Below are 22,952 nucleotides of genomic sequence, written 5' to 3'. Positions count from 1 at the left end.
CAATTCTCCTGTTCCCTGGATGCTGCCTGACCTGCTGCGCTTTTCCAGCAACACATTTTCAGCTCTGATCTCCAGCATCTGCAGACCTCACTTTCTCCTATTTGAAAACCTAACCAACACAAAAACACAACTTAAGCAAGAGCTGTTCCAAATCCCTGCAACATCCTATAAACATTCCCTTGGCAAAAAGGTAAATTAAAATACAGATTCTTACAGGAGAGAGATTGCAGACAGAGAGAGGATCAGCATGGAGCTATTTCTTTTCCCAGCAGAAACTGAACTAAATCAAAACCCTGAACTGGAAGAACTGGCCACTCTCCTTTCATTGTGCAACAAAACTTAAAAACGTTTCAAGTAGATATTTCCAGACATATTGGACCTCTGCCTTTATGACTTCTCCTGAAAAAAAGCCAAGGGTGAAATAACCTTCTTAAAGGAGCAGTACCATCACACCTCCCCCCTTAAAAAAGAATGAACAATCAATATTCAAAGATGGCTTCATTTTAAAACACCTAAATCTTCCACTGTTAGTGCACATAACACATATATATTGCATTGATTATATACATGCACTACTACATTCTGTTTCAGTTTGTTTACTCCTGCCACTGAACACCTCTGTTTCTTATCCAAGTCTCAACAATGCATCGGCAATCACATTTTCTCTTCCTGACGCATGAACAATTTTCAAATTGAATGACCATAATAACAAGCTCCAACTTAACAGTCTGGTATTTTTGCCCTTAAATTCTCCAAAAAGCTCATTGGGTTATGATCAGAATATATGATTGTCTCAGATACATGACTGGTTAACATAAACGTTGAACTGTTAACACCAAGCTCAAAATCTCCTTCTCAACTGCTGAATATTTCTGCTGATGAATGTTGAGATTCCTGGAGAAATATCCGATAGGCCCTTCTATCTTCTCATTGTCTTCCTGTAAGAGCACATCACTGACATGCACATCACTCACTCCAATAGCCACCTTGAATGGCCTTGCCTAATTAGATGTGGCTAACATTGGGGCAGTGATTCACACAGCTGTCAAATGCCTTGTGTGACTAAACATGACCAGGTTATCAAATAAACTACACAATTGGGTAATTCAGAAATGACCTTATTGGTTAGTCTTTGGAATGTGGCTATTGCATTTTTCATACTGAATGGCATGACTTTAAACTGTTACAGTCCATTCAGCATTACAAAAGCCGAAATTACCTTTGCTCTTTTGGACAAGGGTACCTGCCAGTACCTTTCAAGCAAATCCAACTTAGAAATGTAAGTTGTTTATCCCACATTTTCAGTACAGCCTTCCAAATGTGGAATCGGATGTGCATCAGTTTTTGTAACTGCATTGACTTTGCAATAGTCCACACATAACCATTGGGTACCATCTGGTTTTGGCACCATTACTATGGGTGAGCTCCAATCACTGTAACTCACTTTGATGATGTTGTCTTGGAGAATGAGTTCAATCTCCATTTGAACCTTTGCCAACTTTAGAGATTCATGCCTATAAAGATGTTGCTTAATCGGAACAGCATTTCTTGTATCTATAATTTGGTTAGTACTGCTCAGCTTATTGTCACATAACTTCACATGCGATAGCAAAAAACTCTTTCATTTTGATTTCCCTCTGATAGGTAACTCAATTATTTATCCCAATTTTTGACAACTTCCTCATTGTCGAATTTAATTTGAGGAATGTCCAGTTAGAATCCTCTGACCCTGGTTCTTCACTCTGTATTGTAACCAATACCACAGTCTCCTTTTGCTTTCCTTCCCTGTCAAAATTTGAGCATATTCACATGGCACACTTGGTAAGATTTCTTTCTGTCAGGAGTCCTTATCAAATAGTTCACCCCACTCAATCTCCTTTTGACTTGATGAGGTCCATTAAACCTTGTGTTTAAAAAGCACTAGAATTGATTAAGGAGAAATTGTTAAGTCAGAATGAAGCAGTCCTCTCACTTCATGCCTAAAAACTAATTCAAATGGACTGAATTTGGTCGGTTCATTTGGTGCATCCCTAATGGCAAAAAGTACAAATAGAATTCCTTTATCGCAATCATCTGGATAGTCTTGACTATAAGCTCTCAACACGGTCTTTAATGTCTGATGCCATCTTTCTAGCACTCCCTGTGATTCCGGAGGGTATGCAGTAGATTTGAATTGTTTTATTCCTAAGCTGTCCATAACACCCTTGAAAAATTTTGGTGTAAAGTATGAACCTTGATCTGATTGTATCTCAATGGATAATCCATATCTAGTGGAAAATTTGAGTAACTCCTCTACAATCCTTTTAACTGTGATATTGCACAATGGAATGGCCTCTGGAAATCTAGTGGATACATCCATTAATGCTAACAAATGTTGATTCCCACTTTCTGTTTTAGGTAGGAGTCCTATGAAATCAATTAAGACTCTTGTAAAAGGTTCCTCAAATGCAGGAATAGGTATTAAAGGTGCAGGTTTATTACTGCCTGTGGTTTTCCAATTACCTGACAAGTATGACATGTCTGGAAAAATTCAACTACATCCTTGCGCAGTCCAGGCCAGTAAAAATGTTTTTGTATTTTAGCCTGTGTTTTTCTCACCCCTAAATGACCCCCAAGTGGTAGCTCATGCGCCACTCACAACACCTCCTTTCTATAACCTACTGGCAATACAACTTGATGAACTTCAGCACATTTCTCATCTGCTTGAATTTACTATGGTCTCCATTTCCTCATTAAGACATCATTTTTAAGATAGTACATGGGATACATTCATATTCTTTTTCCGTGCATGTCTTTTGATATAATTGCTTCAAATTTTTATCTTTCTGCTGTAACTCAGTTAATTTCTCTGAACTAAAGCTGTCTGCTTTGTCATCTATTTGCTCCTGTTTTGTCTCAACCATTCGATCAAACAGGGACTCTGATAATTCCACTTCATCTTTCTTATCAGTACTCTTTGATCTCCCTTGTATCAACTGGTGACTTTGTGATCTCGTTACTACACCGTCAGTAAAAATCCCAAGTTCAGCTGCCTGACTTTCCACTGGCTTTTCAACCACAGTAGGCAGCATTCCTGCCTGTGAACCAGCTACATCATTCGCAAGGACAAGTTGTATTCCTGGAGCTGAGAGTTTGTCCAGTACTCCTACCATGACTTCTGTACTCTTCGATGGTCACTCTAACCTCACTTGACATAATTGAGCACTTCTTGTCTCACCGTGAATTCCCATAACTAGCACTTTTTTCTGGCAATAGTCCTTCTTAGGTTGGACCTTTTATTCTTATTCTCTTTCCTCTGCCTTCAATCGTAATTGAAAGCGTTTTATTTCTTTCTCTTTTTTCTTTGCCTCTAACTCAAGCTGCTTCATTTTCAATTGAATTTTAGCAATCTCCAAAGATTCTGATGGCATTTCCAGCAAATTTAAATGCTGAGCAATTGCTGTAATTATTTCTCCTTTTCCTATGGACAGACGTAACTCCAACTCCAGCTTGACTGCCAATTCCAGCTCCTCGTTCACTTTTGCAAAGATCCCAAAGATTGTTCTTTCACTCCCAGAAAAGCGTTGGTGACTGAAAGAGGCATTGCTACCCAAAGCACTGTTTTAACCAATCAAATCCAGCATCTGGAACAAAAGACACTTACACCTACCACTTGCTGGCTTTGAGTCCAGCAACTCTAATCCCAAATTGGAACTATAAAACAAATCCCGCACAGAGCCCTAATCTGTTATGGACCAGGCCAGAGCTCCTCAAAATATTTAAAGAAAGTAACCCAGACTGTAACTTTGCTCATTGTTTTAAGCAGGTGTAAGATGGATATTACAGGAGAAATGCAGCAACCACAACCACTCAGTTTTAAACAAAAGAGATTTTATTTTCACAAGAACAAAAGAAAACCAAATTTAGAATCATGTAACTATATGAAAACACATTTTGACACAAAAACGCAACTTAACCAAGAGCTGTTCTAAATCCCTGCAACATCCCATTAACAGCCCCTTGGCAAAATGGTAAATTTAAACACAGGTTCTTACAGGAGAGAGATCGCAGAGAGAGAGAGAGAGAGAGTGAGTGAGAGAGAGGGGATCAGCATGGAGCTACTTCTCTTGTCACCAGTGATTTCTATAGCCCGCCCAGCTGAAACTAAGTCAAACTAAAATCCTGAACCGGGAGAATTGGCCACTCCCCTTTTATTGTACAAAAAAAACTTTAAAACATTTTGAGTAGATATTTCCAGACATATTGGAACCTCTGCCTTTACGACCCTTCCTGAAAAAAAACAAGGGCAAAATAACCTTCTTAAAAGAGCAGCATCATCACACATGGCACTGGGAATACTCCAGCGATTAGTACCCTAGAAGGCCTTCTTTTTAAGCTTCTGCCTAACTTCCTATACTCACACTGCAGGACCTCATCCCTTCTTCTACCCACGTCATTGGTACCAATGTGTAAAAATGACCTCTGACTGCTCACATTCCCATTTGAGAATTAGCTGCAACTACACTGAGATGTCCTTGATCCTTGCACGAGGGAGGCGAAACACCATCCCTCTGTACTCTTGACTACGGAGTCCCTAATCACTGTTGGTCCCTTTGACCTTGACCCTGCTTTACTGGAGACAAAAAAGTGCAGATGCTGAAATCCAAGGTAGCTAAGCAGGAGGCTGGAAGTCTTCCAGTCATGGCCAAAGAGCTGGCTGCTGCATGCGTTCTCCTTTGACAGGCAAAATAATATACTTGTTGGAGAGGGAGAAAGCCGTAGGAGACTTGCTCACTACCAGGCTACTTCTCTTGGCGGTCATCTGTGGCCACACAGTCACCTGACTGTGTGGCCACCTTCATGAAGCTACTATCTGTCACATACTCTGCCTCCTATATGCTTCCAACTGCCACTCCAACCAATTCATGCAGTCAGACACACTTCCTGCAGACATCGTCAACCTGATGAAGTCCAATGAACAAGACTTCTTGCATGCCAAACAGCACAAGCAGCAAGTGATAAATAGACCTAAACGATCCCACAACCATCAGATCAGAGTTAAGCTCTGCAGTCCTGCCACATCTAGTCATGAAAGGTGGTGAACTGGAGAAGGAGGCAACACAAATGTCCCCATCCTCAATGATGGAACAGCCCAGCACATCTATGCAAAAGATAATGCTGAAGCTTTCGCAGCAATCTTCAGCCAGAAGTGCCAACTGGATGATCCATCTTGGCCTTTTCCAGTGGTCCCCACCATTACAGATGCTAGTCTTCAGTAAATTAAATTTACCCTATACGACATAAAAAAATGATTGGAGAGACTGGATACTGCAATGGTTATGGGCCCTGACAACATTCTAGCAATAGTACTGAAGATTTGTGCTCCAGAATGTGCCGGTCCCCTAGCCAAGCTGTTCTATTAAGGTTATGACACTAATATACAACCAGCAATGTGAAAAATTGCCCAGGTATATCCTGTACATAAAAAGCAGGACAAATCCAACCCAGCCAATTTCCAACCCATCAGTCTATGCTCGACCATGAGTAAAGTGATGGAAGATGTCATTAACATGCTACCCAGCAGCACTGCTCAGCAATAATCTGCTCAGTAACACTCATTTTGGGTTCTGCCAGGGCCATTCAGCTCCTGACTTCATTACAGCCTTAGCTCAAACTTGGACAAAAGAGCTGAATTCCAGAGGGGAGGGGAGAGTGACAGCTCTTATATCAAAGAGCCCTTGCAAACTGGAATCAATGGGTACTGGGGGCAAACTCTCCAGTGATAAAAACCATACCTGGCATGCAGGAAGATGATTGTGGTTGATGGAGGTCAGTCATCTCAACTCCAGGACATCTCTGCAGGAATTCCTCAGGGTAGAGTCCTCGGCCCAGCTATCTTCATTTGCTTCATCAATAACCTTCCTTCAATCATAAGGTTTGAAGTGAGGATGTTTGCTGATGATTGCACAATGTTCAGCATCATTAGTAACTCCTCAGAAACTGAAGCAGTCCATGTCCAAATGCAACAAGATCCAGACTTGGGCTGACAAGCGGCAAGTAACATTTGCATTAGACAAATACCAAGCTTATGACCATTACCAATAAGAGACAATCTAACCACCACCTCTTGATGTTCACTGAATCCTGCACTATCAACCCCCTGGGGGTTATCATTGAGTAGAAATTCAACTGAACTCACCACATAAATGCTGTGGCTACTCAAGAAGGTCAACCCCAAAGTGGGTCCACCATCTACAAGACGCAAGTCAGGAATCTGATGTAATACTCCCCACTTTCCTGGATGAGTGCAGCCCCAACAGCACTTAGGATGCTCTACACCATGCAGGCAAAGCAGCCAGTTTGATTGGCACCATATCCACAAGCATCCACCCCCTCCACCACCAACACTCAGTAGCAGCAATGTGTACTATCTACAAAATGCACTGCAGAAATTCACCAAAGATCCTCAGTAAGCACTGACCAAACACATGACCACTTCCATCTAGAAGGACAAGGTGAGCAGATACATGGAAGCACCACTACCTGCAAGTTCCCCTCTAAACCAATCACCATCCTGACTTGGAAATATATCACCATTCCTTCACTGTCTCTGAGTCAAAATCCTGAAATTCCTCCCTAATGGCATTGTGGGTCAACTCACAGCAGGTGGACTGTAGTGGTTCAAGAAGGCAGCTCACCACCACCTTCTCAAGGGCAACTAGGGACGTGCAATAAATAGTGGCCAGCCAGTGATGCACACATTCCACAAATGAATAAAAACAAAGTAACAGAGACACTTGACTGCTGTCTGATCTCCCATATCTGACAGGAAGAACATTCCACTCCACTGACTACCATCTCTGCCCCTTTAACAATTAGCAGACTTAAGCATTAAAGAAAGGTTTTACCTTCCCCTTACCTTATTACTGCTTGCCCACCTTATCTAAGCCTAGTATTCACCTCGGCTCGCTCTTAGATCTAAACAGCAGTATTTCAGCCACAAAGCAGCCCCTTGCAAAAGTGGCCAAAACAAGACACAGCAATGCCTCCTTCCCTCAGACGTTGCTCAACTCTCAGTGTTTTCAGTCTCTGCATTTGCACTCCATGCTGGGAGCTCTTCAGGCATCGTGCGTAAATATTTAGAAACCACAATTTCAAGGTTAATATTGAGAGGATGCAGTTTCACAGTTAATATTAAGAGATCACATGCGTGCTTTCCATGAGAGCAGGAAATTGTGAACCCAATAGCAGCTGGACGATCAGAGACCAGTAGGTCTTACACTGTAGTGCCATGGGGGAGGTGGTGCCAGTTGCTGAATGACACCCACTGAAGCAGCACAAGCTGAGGTTCAGAGCAGCAGGAATTTATATGTGGGATAGAGGTGCCCTAGGAGGAAGGTAAGGGCAAGGACAGGGGGGTAGCTGTCAGTAGACCCCAGTGCCCTTTACTGATCAGGAATCAGAAAATCTGCACATATGCTGATATAATAGCAGCAGAGCTGGGAAATGGCCCTTAAAGGTCACAATTAGCAATGTAGCTGAAAGGCCGTCTTGTCATAGACTTCATCAGGGTGGAAGTGGGAATATGATGTCATCCTGCCTGACGTAATGCCAACCACACCCTCATTGGCCCCAAACTCCAGACCTACTGTGACGCAGAACATAGAATTTTACCCAGGGGAGTTGAATGGGTTTTTCTAAGATGTGGAGCTGGCAATGTTGGACTGGGATGGATAAGGTCAAAAGTCACACAACAGCAGCTGATAGTCCAGCAGGTTTATTTGAAATCTCAAGCTTTTGAAGTGCTGCTCCTTTGTTCACCTGACAAAGCAGCTCTCCAAAAACTTATGAATTTAAATCTGCACATATGCTGATTTAATAGCAGCAGAGCTGGGATATGGCCCTTAAAGGTCACAATTAGCAACGTAGCTGAAAGGCCTTCTTGGACCAGAACCTGGTGTTGTGTGTTTTTCTAAGATTACAAAGGGATCTTGATCAAATGGGTCAATGGGCTGAAAAATGGCAGATGGAATTCAATCTGGATAAATGCGAGGTATTGCATTTGGTACAACAAAGAAGGGTAGGGCTTGTACCTTTAATAGTAGGACCTTGGATATTGTTGTAGAACAGAAGGACCTAGGGATTCAGATGCATGATTCTTTGAAGTTTGCCTCACATACAGACAGGGAGAAAGTGAGGACTGCAGATGCTGGAGACCAGAGTTGAAAAATGTGGTGCTGGAAAAACACAGCAGGCCAGGCAGCATCCGAGGAGCAGGAGAATCGATGTTTCGGGAATAAGCCCTTCTTCAGAGAGGAAACAGAGAGAAAAGTAGAGGGAAAAGATTGAGTAAAGACCTGAAGAAGGGCTTACGCCCGAAACGTCGATTCTCCTGCTCCTCGGATGCTGCCTGACCTGCTGTGTTTTTTCAGCATCACATTTTTCAACTCACACACTGGATAGTTATAAAGGCATTTGGCATGCTTGCTTTCATTGCTCAGTCCTTTGAGTATAGGAGTTGGGAAATAATGTTAGATTGTACAGGACATTTATAAGGCCTCTTCTGGAGTACTGTGTCCAGTCCTGAAGAAGGGTTACACCGGAAACGTTGACTTCTCCAGCTCCTGATGCTGCCTGACTTGCTTGTTCTTCCAGATTCCTGCCTGTCTATTCCAGTTCTGGTCAAACAGTTAGAAGAAGAATAGTATTAAGGTTGAGAAGTTTCAGAAAAGATTTATCAGGGTGATGTCGGGTATGAAAGATTTGAATTATAAAGAAAGGCTGGATAGACTGAGACTTTTTTCACTGGAGTGCAGGAGGTTGAGAAGTGGCCTAAGAGAAGTTCATAAAATAAGGAAGGTATAGATAGATTTAATAGTAGTTGTCTTTTCCGTAGGGTAGAGGATTTCAAGACTAGGGAGCACATTCTTAAGATGAGAGGAGAGAGATCTACAAACAACATGAGGGGCAGATCTTTTTATACAAAAAGGTAGTTCGCATTGTGGAATGAACATCCTGAGGAAGAGATGGATGTGGGTACATTTACAATGTTTAAAAGACATATGGATAAGTACGTTAATAGGAAAGGTTTGGAGGGATATGGGCGAGGAGCAGGCAGATGGGATTATGTTCGACATGGACCAAAAGGTCTGGTTTCTGTGCTATATGACTCTATGAGTGTGTGTCCAATGTGTTTGCAGATGCTCAGTGCCTTGGATAACTTAAAATGTAAATGATAACACATGCAATGTTTTTTATTATTTGAAATAAAAGGTGGATGTTTATGATTGAACTGCAATGCTGTGCTATGGCGCCTCCCAGATTGCCATAATGATGTGACCTTTACTATGAGGCACCCACTGTAGACTCTAATGGTCTTACAAACAATTCAAACAAGACAACAGTGCAATCCAGACTGCTGTCCTATGGGCTCATGAAGCAAGGGATGCAGGCTAATTATGGCTGAAATGTTGACAGATGTCTTCACTCAGAAGTTAATGAAACTTTGGAATATCTACTTCAGAGGGCCATAGCAATTCAGCCTTTGAGTATGTTCAAGATAAAAATCAATAGATTTTGAGATATTATAGACATCAAGCAACCTGGAGATAGTGTGAGAATATAGTATTGAGGTAAATGATTAGACATGATCTAGGATGGTGGAGCAGGCTGGGTGTCCTACTCTACCATGTTCCAATGAGACTTTGGATCATGTGGGGTTTTTTGTGTTTCAAGTACGATGTTCTCTCTTACCACCCCCTGTAGACAAAGGTGTTAAACTAAGACTGTTGCTGTTCAATCACAAGAGATCACAGACAGGAGTCTTAAAGCCAAGAAAATGATTTAATCAACAGCTAAAGAAGAGCTGAATTTTTAGACTAAGCAAGAGGAGACTAAGGGAAATGGAGAGAGATGGTGAAGACTGAGAGAAGGGGAAACTCAATGCTGAGAAAGAGGGAAACCAAGGGCAATTGGGAAGCAACAGATGGGATGTGGAGAAACTGAATGTGGAGAAGAGACGAAACTGAGAGAAAAGTAGAGAGAAAAGATTGAGTAGAGACAAAGAGTAGCCAAAACCAAGAAACAGAAGGGTCTGATTTGGGGATCAGTTTTCAGTGAGAAGCCTAGAAGTGAAAGAAGCCAGGAATGAATGGAAACTCACCAAAATTTTACTGAGAGCAAATAGCAATTTGTTAGCAATCCAATTCATCTCCTAACCACCAGTAAAACAAGAAAAAGTGTATTTAGTAATAGGAGTAATGTACTGATTTCTGACTGTAGCTAATAGTAATCTGACAAATCACTGATTCATTCTGAAGTCATAGATGGATGCGATTGAATTACTAAGAAGCTATAAGATTGATCAAATAGTTTGATATATTGAGACAATATCTTTCCCTCACTGTGCATTTGTGTGTGATATACAATACCTTCAACTCTAAATGTGAAAATTTAGACAGATGATTGATATTTGTTTCTGTCTCAACAGAGAGGCTTTTGGCAGCAGTTGAAGAGGGACGAGCCAGGCGTAAGTTCCAATATGAGAAAAGATCAATTACACACTGATTACAGCAGCTCCTTCAATTAAAGTTCACATTTTCACATGGCCTAATCCAATGATAAGTAACAAAGCTATCTCCATTTTCTCTGTCAACAGGTAAGAGATTGAACGAAGCAGAAAAGCGGAGACAGGAAAGATGGAAATATGAAGGTGACGTTATGGAGGTTTATAAAATCACGACAGGCATGGATAGGGTAACCAACCAAAGTCTTTACCCTGGGCTGGAGAACCCAAAACTAGAGGACATAGGTTTAGGGTGAGAGGGGAAAGATTTAAAAAGAACCTGAAGGATAACATTTTCACACAGAGAGTGGTGCGTGTATGGAATGAGCTGCCAGAGGAAGTGGTGGAGGTGGGTACAATAACAATGTTTAAAAGTCATTTGGATGGGTATGTGAATAGGAAGGGTTTAGAGGGGTATGAGACAAATGTTGGCAAATGGGACTAGGTCAGTTTGGGATGTCTGGTTGGCATAGAAGAGTTGGACTGAAGGGTCTGTTTTCATGCTGTATGGCTTTATGTTTGTGAAAGTTATGTAACTAAGCCAGAGTCAAGATAAAATAACAAAGTGTTGTACCAGTGTGTTCGATGAAAAGTGTATTTTATACATATTTTTTGCATTTGAATTTCCGTGAAGGTGTTTGTCTTTTAAATGTCAGAAGGTTAATTTGTAACAGTAACCTAAATAACATTGGCTCTAAGAAAGCATGTGACTGCAGTACAGTGCCAGGGAGCAGCCCTCTAGTATTGCAATGTTTATCGTGTTGTGTTTATGGCAGCCAGAGTAAACAGATTAAGGCAATCAGTTTTTACTTCAGAACAAACATTTCAAAGTTTTTGTTTAGAATAATTCATAGTACAATTTAGAATAGAATTATTTTTGTCCTACCTTGAGAGCCAAGGTTATTTCCTGTTCAGTTCAGGGATCTAATTTCATCAGCAGAAGTGTCTTCTAGTCTGTAAAACTTCTAACGAAGCTCAAACATGGATTTAGGAGGCTAAACAGAGTCTTTAAATATCCTTGTCCAGCAGGGATAAGGAGAATCAAAAGATTATTTATACATTTTTAGAAGCAAGAGGATACCTAGGGAAAGGGTAGGCCCACTCAAGGATTAAGGAGGGAGATTGTATGTGGAGCCAGAGGAAATGGGTGAGATCCTAAATGAGTACTTTACATCAGCATTCACCAAAGAGAGAGACGTGAGGGATTTTGAGGTTAGGGAAAGTATGTGAATACTTTCAGGCAGGTCAACATAATGAAAAGGTACGTGTTGGTGTTTTGGAAAGCATTAAGGTAGATAATTCCCCAGGCCAGATGGGATCTATCCCAGAATTCTGTGGGAAGTGTTATGGACCAGGCAGAGCCCCTCAAAACGTTCTAAGAAGGTAGAACAGACCCTAACTTTCCTAGTTGTTTTAAGCAGGTGTAAAATGGATATTCCAGGAGTGATGCAGCTGCCCAACCACTCAGTTTTAAACAAAACAGAATTTATTTACAGACCACTGAATGAAGCACAAGCAAAAGAGAACTAAATTTAGAATAACTTCACCCATCTGAAAACCTAATCAACTCTATCGCAACTTAATGATGCTGTTCCATATATCTGCAACATCCCATAAACCCCCTTGGCAAAAAGGTATGGTAAATTCAAACACAGGTTCTTACAGGAGAGAGATTGCAGAGAGAGAGGATCAGCATGGAGCTGCTTCTTTGGGTCAGAGCTACAGATTTGGCCAGCAGCCTGCTTGCTAAAACCATACTAAACCAAACCCTGAACTGGGAGAACTAATTATTCCCCTTTCATTGTACAAGTGCTTTTAAAAGAAACATAAAGCCTTTTCAAGTAGATTTTTCCAGACATTTTGGAACCTCTGCCATTTACAACCCCTTTTTGTAAAAAACAAGGACAACATAACATTGTTAAAGCAGCAGCATAATCACAGAAGGAAGGGAGGAAATAGTTGGGGCCTTAACAGACATCTTTGTATCCTCTTTGGCCTCACACAAGGTTCCAAAGGACTGGAGGATGGCCAATGCTAATCCTTTGTTAAAGAAGGGAAACAGAGATGGTCAGGTAATTGCAGGTCAGTGAGCCCGATGTCAATGGTAGGGGAAGCTGTTGGAGAAAATACTGAGAGACAAATTTTATTCACATTTATTAGTAACAGGTAACAAGGGTTGTATGGGGAAGGTCATGTCTCACCAACTTGATTGAGTTTTTTGAAGTGGTGATAAGAATGATTGATGAGGGCAGGGCAGTGGATGTTGTCTCCATGGACTTTAATAAGGTAATTGATCAAGTACCTCTTAGCAGGCTGGTACAAAAGATGGAGTTTCATGGGATCTGTGGTGTGCTGGCTAGATAGATACAAAACTAGCTTGGTCATAGAAGACAGATATCAGCGGTGGAAGGGTGCTTTTTGGAATGGAGATCAGTAATTAGTGGTGTTCTGCAGGAATCAGTACTGGGACCTTTGCTCTTTATAGTATATATATAAATGATCTGGAGGAACATATAGATCATCTGACTGGAAGTGTGTGGATGACACTAAAATTGGCAAAGTTGCACATAGTAAGGAGGACTGTCAAAGGTTACTGTGGGATGTAGATAGATTTCAGATTTGGGCACAGAAGTGGCAGATGGAGTTTATTCCAGACAAATGCAAGATGATGTATTTTGGAAGATCAAATTCAGGTTAAATTATACAATACGTGGCAGATCCCTTAGGAGCGTGCACATAGAGATGGATCTGGGTGTACAGGTGCACAGATTCCCGAAAGTGGCAATACAGGTGGGTAACGTGGTCAAGAAGGCATATAGCACACTTGCCTTTATCAGCCAGAGCATCTAATATGAAAGTTGGCAAGTTGTGTTATAGTTTTAGTTCGGCCATGTTTAGAATATTGCTTGCAGTTCTGGTTGTCACACAACCAGGAGGATGCAGATGCTTTGGAGACGGTGCAGAGAAGGTTTATCAGGATTAAATACAGAAAGTACTGGAAAAGCTCAGCTGATCTGGCAACATCTATGAAGAGAAATCAGAGTTAACATTTTGGGTCCAGTGACTCTTCCTCAGAGCTGATGATAATTAGGAAAATGTTGGTTTTTATGCAGAAAATAGAAGGGGAGAGGGTAAGGAGTAAATAATAGGTGGGGTGGAGCAGAGAAGAGCAGTTGGACAGACAATGGAATGGATAGCAATCTGACTAGGAGGGTGCTTAGCTGTTAACGGAAACTGTTAATGGCTGACAATAGGTTGGATCTAATTGCAGACAATGCGATCACAAGGTCTGGTGTGTGGGGGTGGTAGCTGGGACATAGAAGAGTTCAAGCCCTAAAGTTATTGAACTCGGTAATGAGTCCTGGAGGCTGCTGGGTCCCCAGACTGAAAGTGAGATGCTGTTCTTCCAGCTAATGCTGAGCTTTGCTGGAGCACTGCAGCAAGCCTGAGACAGAGATTTGAAGACCATAAGAAACAGGAATTAGGCCATTCAGCCTCTCAAGTTTGTTCTACCATTCAATCATGGCTGATAGGGTTCTCAACCCTATTCTCCCGCTTTTTCCTTGTAACCCATTGACAATCAAGAATCTATTTATCTCAGTCTTAAATATACTCAATAACCTCATGGGCGGCACGGTGGCACAGTGGTTAGCACTGCTGCCTCACAGCGCCAGAGACCTGGGTTCAATTCCCGACTCAGGCGACTGACTGTGTGGAGTTTGCACGTTCTCCCCGTGTCTGCGTAGGTTTCCTCCGGGTGCTCCGGTTTCCTCCCACAGTCCAAAGATGTGTGGGTCAGGTGAATTGGCCATGCTAAATTCCCCGTAGTGTTAGGTTAAAGGGGTAAATGTAGGGGTATGGGTGGGTTGCGCTTCGGCGGGTCGGTGTGGACTTGTTGGTCCGAAGGGCCTGTTTCCACACTGTCAGTAATCTAATCTAAACCTGGCCTCCACAACCTTCTGTGGCAATAAATTCCATAGATTCACCAGTCTCTAGCTGAAGATGTTTCTCCTTATCGCCATTCTAAAGGGTCTTCCCTTTACTCTAAGGCTGTGCCCTTGGGTTCTTGTCTCTATTGCCAATGGAAACATCCACCCAACATCTATTTTGTCCAGACCATTCAGTATTCTGTAAGTTTCAATCAGATTCCCGCCCCCCCCCCCATCCTTTTAAACTCCATCGAGTATAGTCCCAGACTCCTCAAACATTCCTCATATGTTAAGCCATCATTTTGGCCAGGGAACAGGATGGTCTGTTGAGGTGATAGGCAACTGGAAGTTCAGGATCATTTTTACAGGAGGATGTGGGTGTTCTGTGAAGTGGTCACCCAGTCTATGCTTTGTTTCTCTAATGTAGAGGAAACCATATTGTGAGCAGTGAATGCAGCAGGCAAGATTGTGTGAGGTGCAGGTAAAGTGCTGCATCATCTGAAAGGCGTGTTTGGGACCTTAGATACTGAGGAGGGAGGAGGTAAATGGTCAGGTGTTACGCCTTCAGTGGTTACAGGGCAAGACACCGTAGGACTGCGGGACGTGAAGGCAGAGTAGATCAGGGTGTCCCTGCTGAAGGCAGACAAGGGAGGAGTGGGGTATACATGTCTGGCGGTGGCATCTTGCCGGAGGTGGCGGAAATGGTGACTAATGATTTTCTGGTTGTGAATGCTGTTAGGATGGTACATAAGGACAAGGGGATCCCTTTAGCAATTGCAGGAGGAAAGAGAAGGGGTGAGGGCAGAAGTGCAGGAGATGGGTTGGACCCGGTTGAGGGCCCTGTCAACAACGGTGCTGGGGAATCCTTAGTTGAGGAAGAAGGTGGACATTTCGGAGACTCCCTTGTCAAAGTTGACATCATCGGAACACATGATGAACCAGGAGAATGGAATAGAATCTTTACTGGAAGCAGGGTGCAAGGATATATAGTCCAGGTAACTGTGGGAGTCGGTAGGTTTGCAATGGATATTAGTGGTCAGTCTATCCCCAGAAATGGAAACAGAGATGCTAAGGAAGGGAATGGAGGAGTCAGAGATGGACCAGGTGAAAGTGAGAGCAGAGTGGCAATTTGTAGTAAAATCAATAACCTTTCTAATTCAGATGAGAGAGAGAAAAACAGCATCAATGATATCATTGATACATCGGAGAAAGAGTTGGTGAATGGGTTGGGAATAAGACTGGAACAAGGAATGTTCCACATACCCCACAAAGAAACAGGAATAACTGGGGTCCATGCAGGTACCCATGGCCAGCCCTCGGACCTGAGGAAAATAAGAGGAGTTAAAAGAGAAGTTGTTGAGGGTGAGGAGGAGCTCAGCCAAGCGGAGGAAGGTGTGGCGGGTGGGGATGGTTCAGGTGTTTGTTCCAGGAAGAAGCAGAGAGCCTGAGATCATCCTGGTGGGAAATGGACATGCAGAGGAATTGGTGGGAAACGGACGTGCAGAGGGATTGCATGTCCATGGTAAAGAGAAGTCAGCTGGAGCCTCCAAACTGGAAATTCCACAACTGGCATAAAGCATCAGAGGAATTGTGAAGTAAGTGGGCAGTGACCGGAACAGGGGAGAAAAGACTGAGGCAAGGGAGGGAGAGATGAGTACAGTGGGGCAGCAGCAGACAGAAATGATGGGTCTGCCCAGGCAGTCCTGTTTGTGGATTTTTGGAAGGAGGTAGAAGAGAGCTTTATGTGATAACTACAACACCACCAACCTTAGTGGCTTAATAATGTAGTCATGGTTGGATCTGAGTGCAAGGAGTGCAGTAAGTTCAGGGGAGACAGGTTGGATTAGCTGAAAAGTCAAAGAAATTGGGGCGACCAATAATCACATTGACAGTTCTCAATGAATAGGCCAAGTGCAGATAAAAGGCCAGAAGGAGGGGGTCCAGGTGGAGGGTAAATGTTGGAGCTGGGTAAAGGAGTCTGTGGGATAGGGAGAGGACTCTTATCCAAAGAAATGGGCACGGAGGCGCAGTCGATGCAGGAAGAGTTGGATGTCATGTCATGACTGAAATTCATTTAGGTAGGGATGCAGAGTGATAAAGCTGGGACCTTTGCTGAGTACAGAATGTTCAGCATCAGAGAGAGGAAGGTCAAGAGGGATGGTGAATACCAGACAGGAAGTGTGGGTGGGGAGGGGATGGAGTCGGAGGGAAGGGAAGGGGAAGAAGGTTCTGGAGGGCTGTGGCTGTCTCTGAGTTGTTGCATTTTGTGTACCTTAATGCCTGAAAGGAAAAGAGAAAAAAATCTTGTTAATGCGATGAATGAGCTGGAGGATGAAGTGGAACTGCAAAGTGGTGCAGCCCTGAGCCAGCGCGATGTGATGCTATTGGAAAGAGAGGTCGAGTGTGTGCATGTGATGCCACATGGCACTGAGTATGGATCTGAGGATGTGGTGAGAACAACTGTCTGTGGAACATTGAACATCGTGGAGATACCTGTGATCTTGAGTGGATTCAAAGCCTGAAGGATAAAACATGAGTTGGAATCCACATGGGGTGAGTCTGAGCCAGAGGCGGTGACTGAGGAATGTGATGTGGCTGTGGATATGAGCTTTAGCAAATACCTGAGCAAATACCAGGAGTGACAAAGAAATTAATGTTGGTGGACAAGAAAAAAGATTGAAACAGAAATCCCATCAGAGAGAGGAGCTGAACCTCTTCAAGGTGGCCATGCCTAGGGGAGAAGTGGCAGTGAGTTAAATTTTACCAGGATGTTGTCTGGTCTGGAGGGTTTTAAGTATGAGGAGAGCTTGGGCATACATGGATTGTTTTTAGTAGAAAGACAGAGGTGGAGGGGTGAACTTACAGAAGTCTACACAATTATGAGAGGTATAGATAGGGTGAATAGTCAGACTTTTTCCCAAGTTGGAAAGGGCAACAACAAGAGGGCACAGGTTCAAGGTGAGAGGGGGAAAGGGGAGAAAAGGAAAAAGTTTTCACACAGAGGGTAGTGAATACCCAGAATGCACTGGCACTGGAGGTAGCGTAAGCATGCATTTTAACAATGTTTAAGGCATACGTTGATAGACACATGAACAGGAAGCAAACGGAGACACAGAAACCATAAATGGACAAGAAGTAGCAAGTCTAAATAAGGACTAGGAATTGGCACAGCCTGGTGAACTGAAGGGCCTATTCTTGTGCAATATTGTGCTTTGTGCTTTGTTCTTTGTTCAAACCAGGGTAGTTTGGATAGTTATTTGAACTGCAAAGGTTTAAATAGTGAAAGTAGCAAGGTCTGCCAAGTGGGACGCGTAATATGAGATCCCTGACTGGGGCTGTTAATCTGGATAAAACAGGGGATCCTGGCTGACAGATATCAACAGGGGTGTCTGAGGTTCTGTTCACTCTGACAGCTGGCTCTGGCTCTGTGGGAGCTGGATCAGTGTCAAGAACTCTCTGCATGTAAGTAAAGGATGACTTGGTGACAGGATACCGGCCTCTGTAGAATCACTTCACTGGCAAACAAGAGAAAAGCACACACCTGAAGAAATTCGCTCACTATAATCATCTTTGAATTGGGCTAACCATTTCCTGCGCCATGCCATTATATGGGAACCTTTGCTCATTCGATCCTGCTGTTGAAGACTGATTGATTGATTTATTGTTGTCCCATGTTCCGAGGTACGGTGAAACATGTTGTTCTGCATGCTATACAGGCAGATTATACCGTACAAAATGCATGAAGGTAGCAGTCACAGCCATCAATATCAGACTTTGGACACAGGAATGTTATTCCTGGCAAAGCTGAAAGAGCTGATAGTGATGGGAGAACCAAGTTACAACCAGAACTGAAACCTTTTTGGACCCAAAGAGACTAGATCACAATAGAGGATGGCATATTATTAAGGGGAGCAACAGCGATTGACCTGAGCAAAGGCCATCGCCAGATACTGGTTGAACTCCATCAGGCACATCCAGAGTTTCAAAAATGAAGATGTTGGCAGGAAATTATGTCTAGTGCCCAGGATTGGATGGAGATATAGCTGCATTGGTGGGGCAGTGCCCAATTTGCTAATGAGAATATAAATTACCTCCAGCAGACTTGCCATGTTCATTGGAATGGCCAGGTATACCCTGGAATCTCTTACATATCAGCTACACAGGTTCCTTCATGGGCTCAATGTTCTTAGTTATTGTGGACTCAAAACGGCTGGATATGCAGAGAATTTATTTGTCAAATATGGGGACAATGATAGAAAAGCTGTACGCATTTTTTACAAGACTCCCAGAAGTGTTGGCCACAGGTAATTGGCCATCGTTTACTAGCAGAGAATTTGAGTATTTCCTCAAGTTGTATGGTATTCCTCATATAAGGAGAGCTCCACGTTATACATTATCCAGTGGTCTGGCAGAAAGAGCAGTCCAAACTTTGAAAGCAGGCTTAAAGAAACAGTCTACCACTTCTTGAGATACCAAATTGTCCTGATTCCTTTTTGATCATAGAAGCACCCCTCTTAGAACTACAGCAATAGCTCCAGCAGATATGCTAATGGGGAGAAATCTCTGCACCAGATTCAATATGATTATCCTGGACCTGAGGGGAGGCTGAAATGACGTCAGGGACACCAACATGAATGCTAGACTCCTCTAAGCAAGTTTACTTCAGGGAACAAAGTTTGGTGTAGGAACCAAGGGAATGGCCCAGTAGGGGTAAGAGGCATGGTCAATACGAGGTCAAGACCAGTAACGTATAGAGTTCAAGTAGGTGCGATAAGCCTGAGCAAAAACATGGACCATATGAAAGCTGTAAACCCACAAACAGTGTACGAGAAAAACAAACCCAGTCTTTCTGACCGTTCTAGAATTTGTGGGTTCGTTTGCTCCATCAAGCGTTGAAGATACCTCAGAATCAGAGATGGCCACCTTGATGCCTTTACCACCTGAAGAGGAGAATGAATTTCTTCTAAGATACTCTGGATGCAAGAGATGAGCTACTGTGTGTTAGATGCCTCCCTAATCTGAGGTAGAGTTGGAGGAACCGGACCCAGTGCTAAAACTCCCCAGGAGACACAAAACTAAAACAAGCCGTCCATGTCCTCAGACTCCAGGGAGGGATGTAGTGATTGTAACGACATCAGCCAGTTGGACCTAATAGAATATTAGTTCCCTGATTGGGGCTGTTAATCTGGTCCAATCAGACAGCCTGACTGACAGACATAAACTGGAGTGTGAGACTTTCTGTTTATTCGAGAGCTGGCTCTGAGAGCTGAGTCAGTGTCAAGGATTCTCCACGTACAAATAAAGAGTGATTTGGTGATGGGATACTAGGTATGTGGAGTTACTTTAGTTTAGATTACCAAAATAGTAAGACTATCATGCCAGTGGATCGGAAAGTTGCCTCTGTAGCTCCAACAAAAGAAACTGGAAAGCATTGGTTAAGTAAAGATTTAACAAGTTGCGATAGGAGTGATATTTCACAGAGATTGAGACTCTAGCATGTGATGTTAAGACCTTTCTAACTGTCTGCTGTATAAAAATAACTTTGTTTATTTCTATTTTCTATAAATATAGACTATGTTGTTAAGCCAGCCTCATGTCAGTATCTTCCAATGACTAACCACCACTTTAGCAAATTGATGAAAACCCATATGATCTGTCAAAGCAGTTTTCATTATGTATTTGTCCTGTACAGTATTGGCATAAGCTGGGGTTATAACAAAGTGGAGGTCAGTATTAGAATTTAAGACTGATCAATTTCTCCTTGAAAGAAATTTGTACACCGATGTCCTGGACATGAACAAGAAATTGTGGTGGAGACATTCCCAACATGAATTAGACTTTCAAAATGGTCTTGAGTTTTGCTAAGAATTTTCTGGTAGTAACAGTGGAAAAAGACAAATTGAGAGTGTTTGCAGATACATTTCAATTAAGGGGAGAAAATCTTAAACTTGACGTGTCACCTCTAGATTTTTTTTCTTAATATCCATTCTCGGCACTAGCTAGAGCAGAGCTGGAAAACTGAACAGTTTTGGGCCATTATCTGAGTGAAGAAGGTATACTGACACTGGAGGCATTAGACTGATACCAGTTATGAAGGTACTGTCTTAAGAGGAGAGGTGGAGTAGATTAGACCTGCACTCAAGGGAATTTTGAAGAATAAAAGGCAACATGGAAACACGTATGATTCTTAGGGAACTTGACAGGGTAAATGTGGAAAGGTTGCTTCCCCTTTTGGGAGTGTCTAGGACCAGAGGATATAATTTCGGAATAAGGGGTCACTCTTTTAAAGACAGAGATGAGAGCAATTTCTAATCTCAGATGGTAGTGAATCTATTGAATTCGTTACCAGAGAGAGCTGTCAAGGCTGGTCATTAAATATATTCAAGGCTGAAATAGACAGAATTTTAATCAGTAAGGGAATCAAGAAGCTTGGGAAAAGGCATGAAAGTGAAGTTGAGGATTACATCAGATCAGTCATAATCTCCGTGAATGGTAGTATTGTCCTTATCAATATCTTGTAGAGTTGTAACATGACACCCCAAGTCCTATACTCAATGCTCTGACCGATGAAGGCAAGTGTGTCAAATGACTTCTTCACTACCCCGTCTACCTGTGATACCACTTTGAAGGATCTATATATCTACACCCCTGGGTCTCTCAGTTCAACAACACTCTCCAGGGCCCTGCCATTAACTGTGTAAATCCAAAACTTGTATGTCCAATACAATACTTTGTATTTATCTGAATTAAACTCCGCCTGCCATTTCTCAGCCCACTGGCCCAGTTGATCAAAGTCTTGTTGTATTAACTTTATTTTCTGTTGTGTGTTAACAGAGAGTTTGCGTCAGATGCCTGAACCATGTAAGTATAGTGAAAGTATATGAACACTTTCATTCAGACTTGATGACAAAATTTGCGATTGAGATTTGGTGGAATTGGTAACAGACTCTCTTTCTTATTTAGCAGCTGAACCCAAGCCAAGACGAAGGATGAAACGTAAGACATCAATTAGCACAATAAAAGTTTTAAGCCGATAACTTTAAACTCCACAATAATATTGTGTATGGGTCAAGATTAACATTGGTCATAGTTGGGCCAGGACACATTCCATTTGTTCTCATCTCCTCTCGGATATCAAAAGAATATTGTCCAGGACACGACTGCAAGCAACATGGGAGAGAAAAATGATGGCACATATTAAATGCTAGTGTGAATTTTCTTTTTTTTTAATTCAATGCTCAAATATTGGAAAAGTATTTGTTTTAAATTACTGTTTAACTGTGTGAAAATTGTAAGATCATGCAATGAAACCACCAGATATACATCCGTCTTGAATTGGCAGTCTTATCCCTGACTAAGATTTAATAACTTTGCTTGCATTTGGTCATTTAGTAGCAAAGAACTTGAGCATTGCTGTAAAAAGTCACATTTTGTCAAAGCTTTTCATCTGCCACTCAGTACAATTAACACGACGTATCAATGTAAAGAGAAATAAAAGTACCTTTATTGATCAGAGTCAACCTGCCCAGTTAAAATGTAAACAAAGCTTGGTAGTTAACTGTCACTCATCATCTAACCAGTGAATTCTCCATGGAAGTCAATCTACCAATCAAACTGTATTTCTAACACATCAGCACTCTCCTCTCATTCAGTATGAATCCTGTCTCTCTTTACATTAATATTTCTTGTGAATAGTCTTGATGAGTACAAAGCAAGAAACCTCAACAAAATGAGTATTTGTCAGCAAATATATTTCATTTTCTTCTTGAGATGCAGGCAACATTAGCAAAGCCCCACTTAATAGATAATTAATGGTTGCCCTGAGAAAGTAATTGTGAGCCTTCCTGCTGAACTATCACAGTCCTTTTGGTGACAGTGCACAGTTGTGTTTGGAAGGGAATTCTGGTATGTTGACCCAATTGCAACTAAAGAATAGCAAACATTGTATTTACAGGTGTTATGGACCAGGCTAGACTGCCTCAAAACATTTCAAGAAAGTAGCTCAGGACTTAACTGTGCTAGTTGTTTTAAGTGTGTGTGATGTGACTGTTCTAGGAGGGATGCAGCTGGTCAAATCACTTAGTTTTAAACAAAACAGAATTTATTTACAAGATTACAAAATGAAACACAAATAAAAGAGAACAGACGACAGAATAACTTAACCTAACCTAAAACCCAACTGATCAACCCATCTTAATAATGCTGTTCCAAATACCTGCAAAAATCCCCAAAAATACCCCTTGGCACAAAAGGTAAGATCAAACACAGGCCCTTACAGGAAAGAAGTCACAGAGAGAGGACGATCAGCCTGGATCTGCTTCTTTGGGTCCGGCAGCTTTTACAGCTGCCTGACTGCTTTCATGAATAGCCAGACCAAACCAGAGAAAAGCTATTTTTTAAAAATAAACTTGCAAGTCTTTTGCCTGAGGCAGTATCTGTTAGATATAATCAAAATGGCCCTAAAATCCATTGAAACCCAG

The 22,952-nt window shown here is 42.2% G+C and overlaps 1 protein-coding gene across 1 annotated transcript in view; it reads left to right on the top strand.

Annotated features, from left to right (window-relative positions):
• LOC122550372 (plectin-like) overlaps window positions 1-21,934 on the top strand; it is a 63,004-nt gene extending 41,070 nt beyond the window's left edge. The window contains exons 11-14 of the mRNA XM_043691098.1: window positions 10,469-10,507; window positions 10,637-10,690; window positions 21,307-21,333; window positions 21,436-21,934. Of these exons, the coding sequence (XP_043547033.1) occupies window positions 10,469-10,507; window positions 10,637-10,690; window positions 21,307-21,333; window positions 21,436-21,509 (194 nt within the window). The 3' untranslated portion in view covers window positions 21,510-21,934. The remainder of the gene's footprint in view (window positions 1-10,468; window positions 10,508-10,636; window positions 10,691-21,306; window positions 21,334-21,435) is intronic.
• The last annotated feature ends 1,018 nt before the right edge of the window (window positions 21,935-22,952 follow it).

The sequence above is a fragment of the Chiloscyllium plagiosum genome, chromosome 5, assembly GCF_004010195.1.
Source record: "Chiloscyllium plagiosum isolate BGI_BamShark_2017 chromosome 5, ASM401019v2, whole genome shotgun sequence".
In the NCBI taxonomy this organism is placed as follows: domain Eukaryota; kingdom Metazoa; phylum Chordata; class Chondrichthyes; order Orectolobiformes; family Hemiscylliidae; genus Chiloscyllium; species Chiloscyllium plagiosum.
The sequence above is the reverse complement of the archived record's forward strand: the minus strand, read 5'-3'. Positions and strand labels throughout refer to the sequence as shown.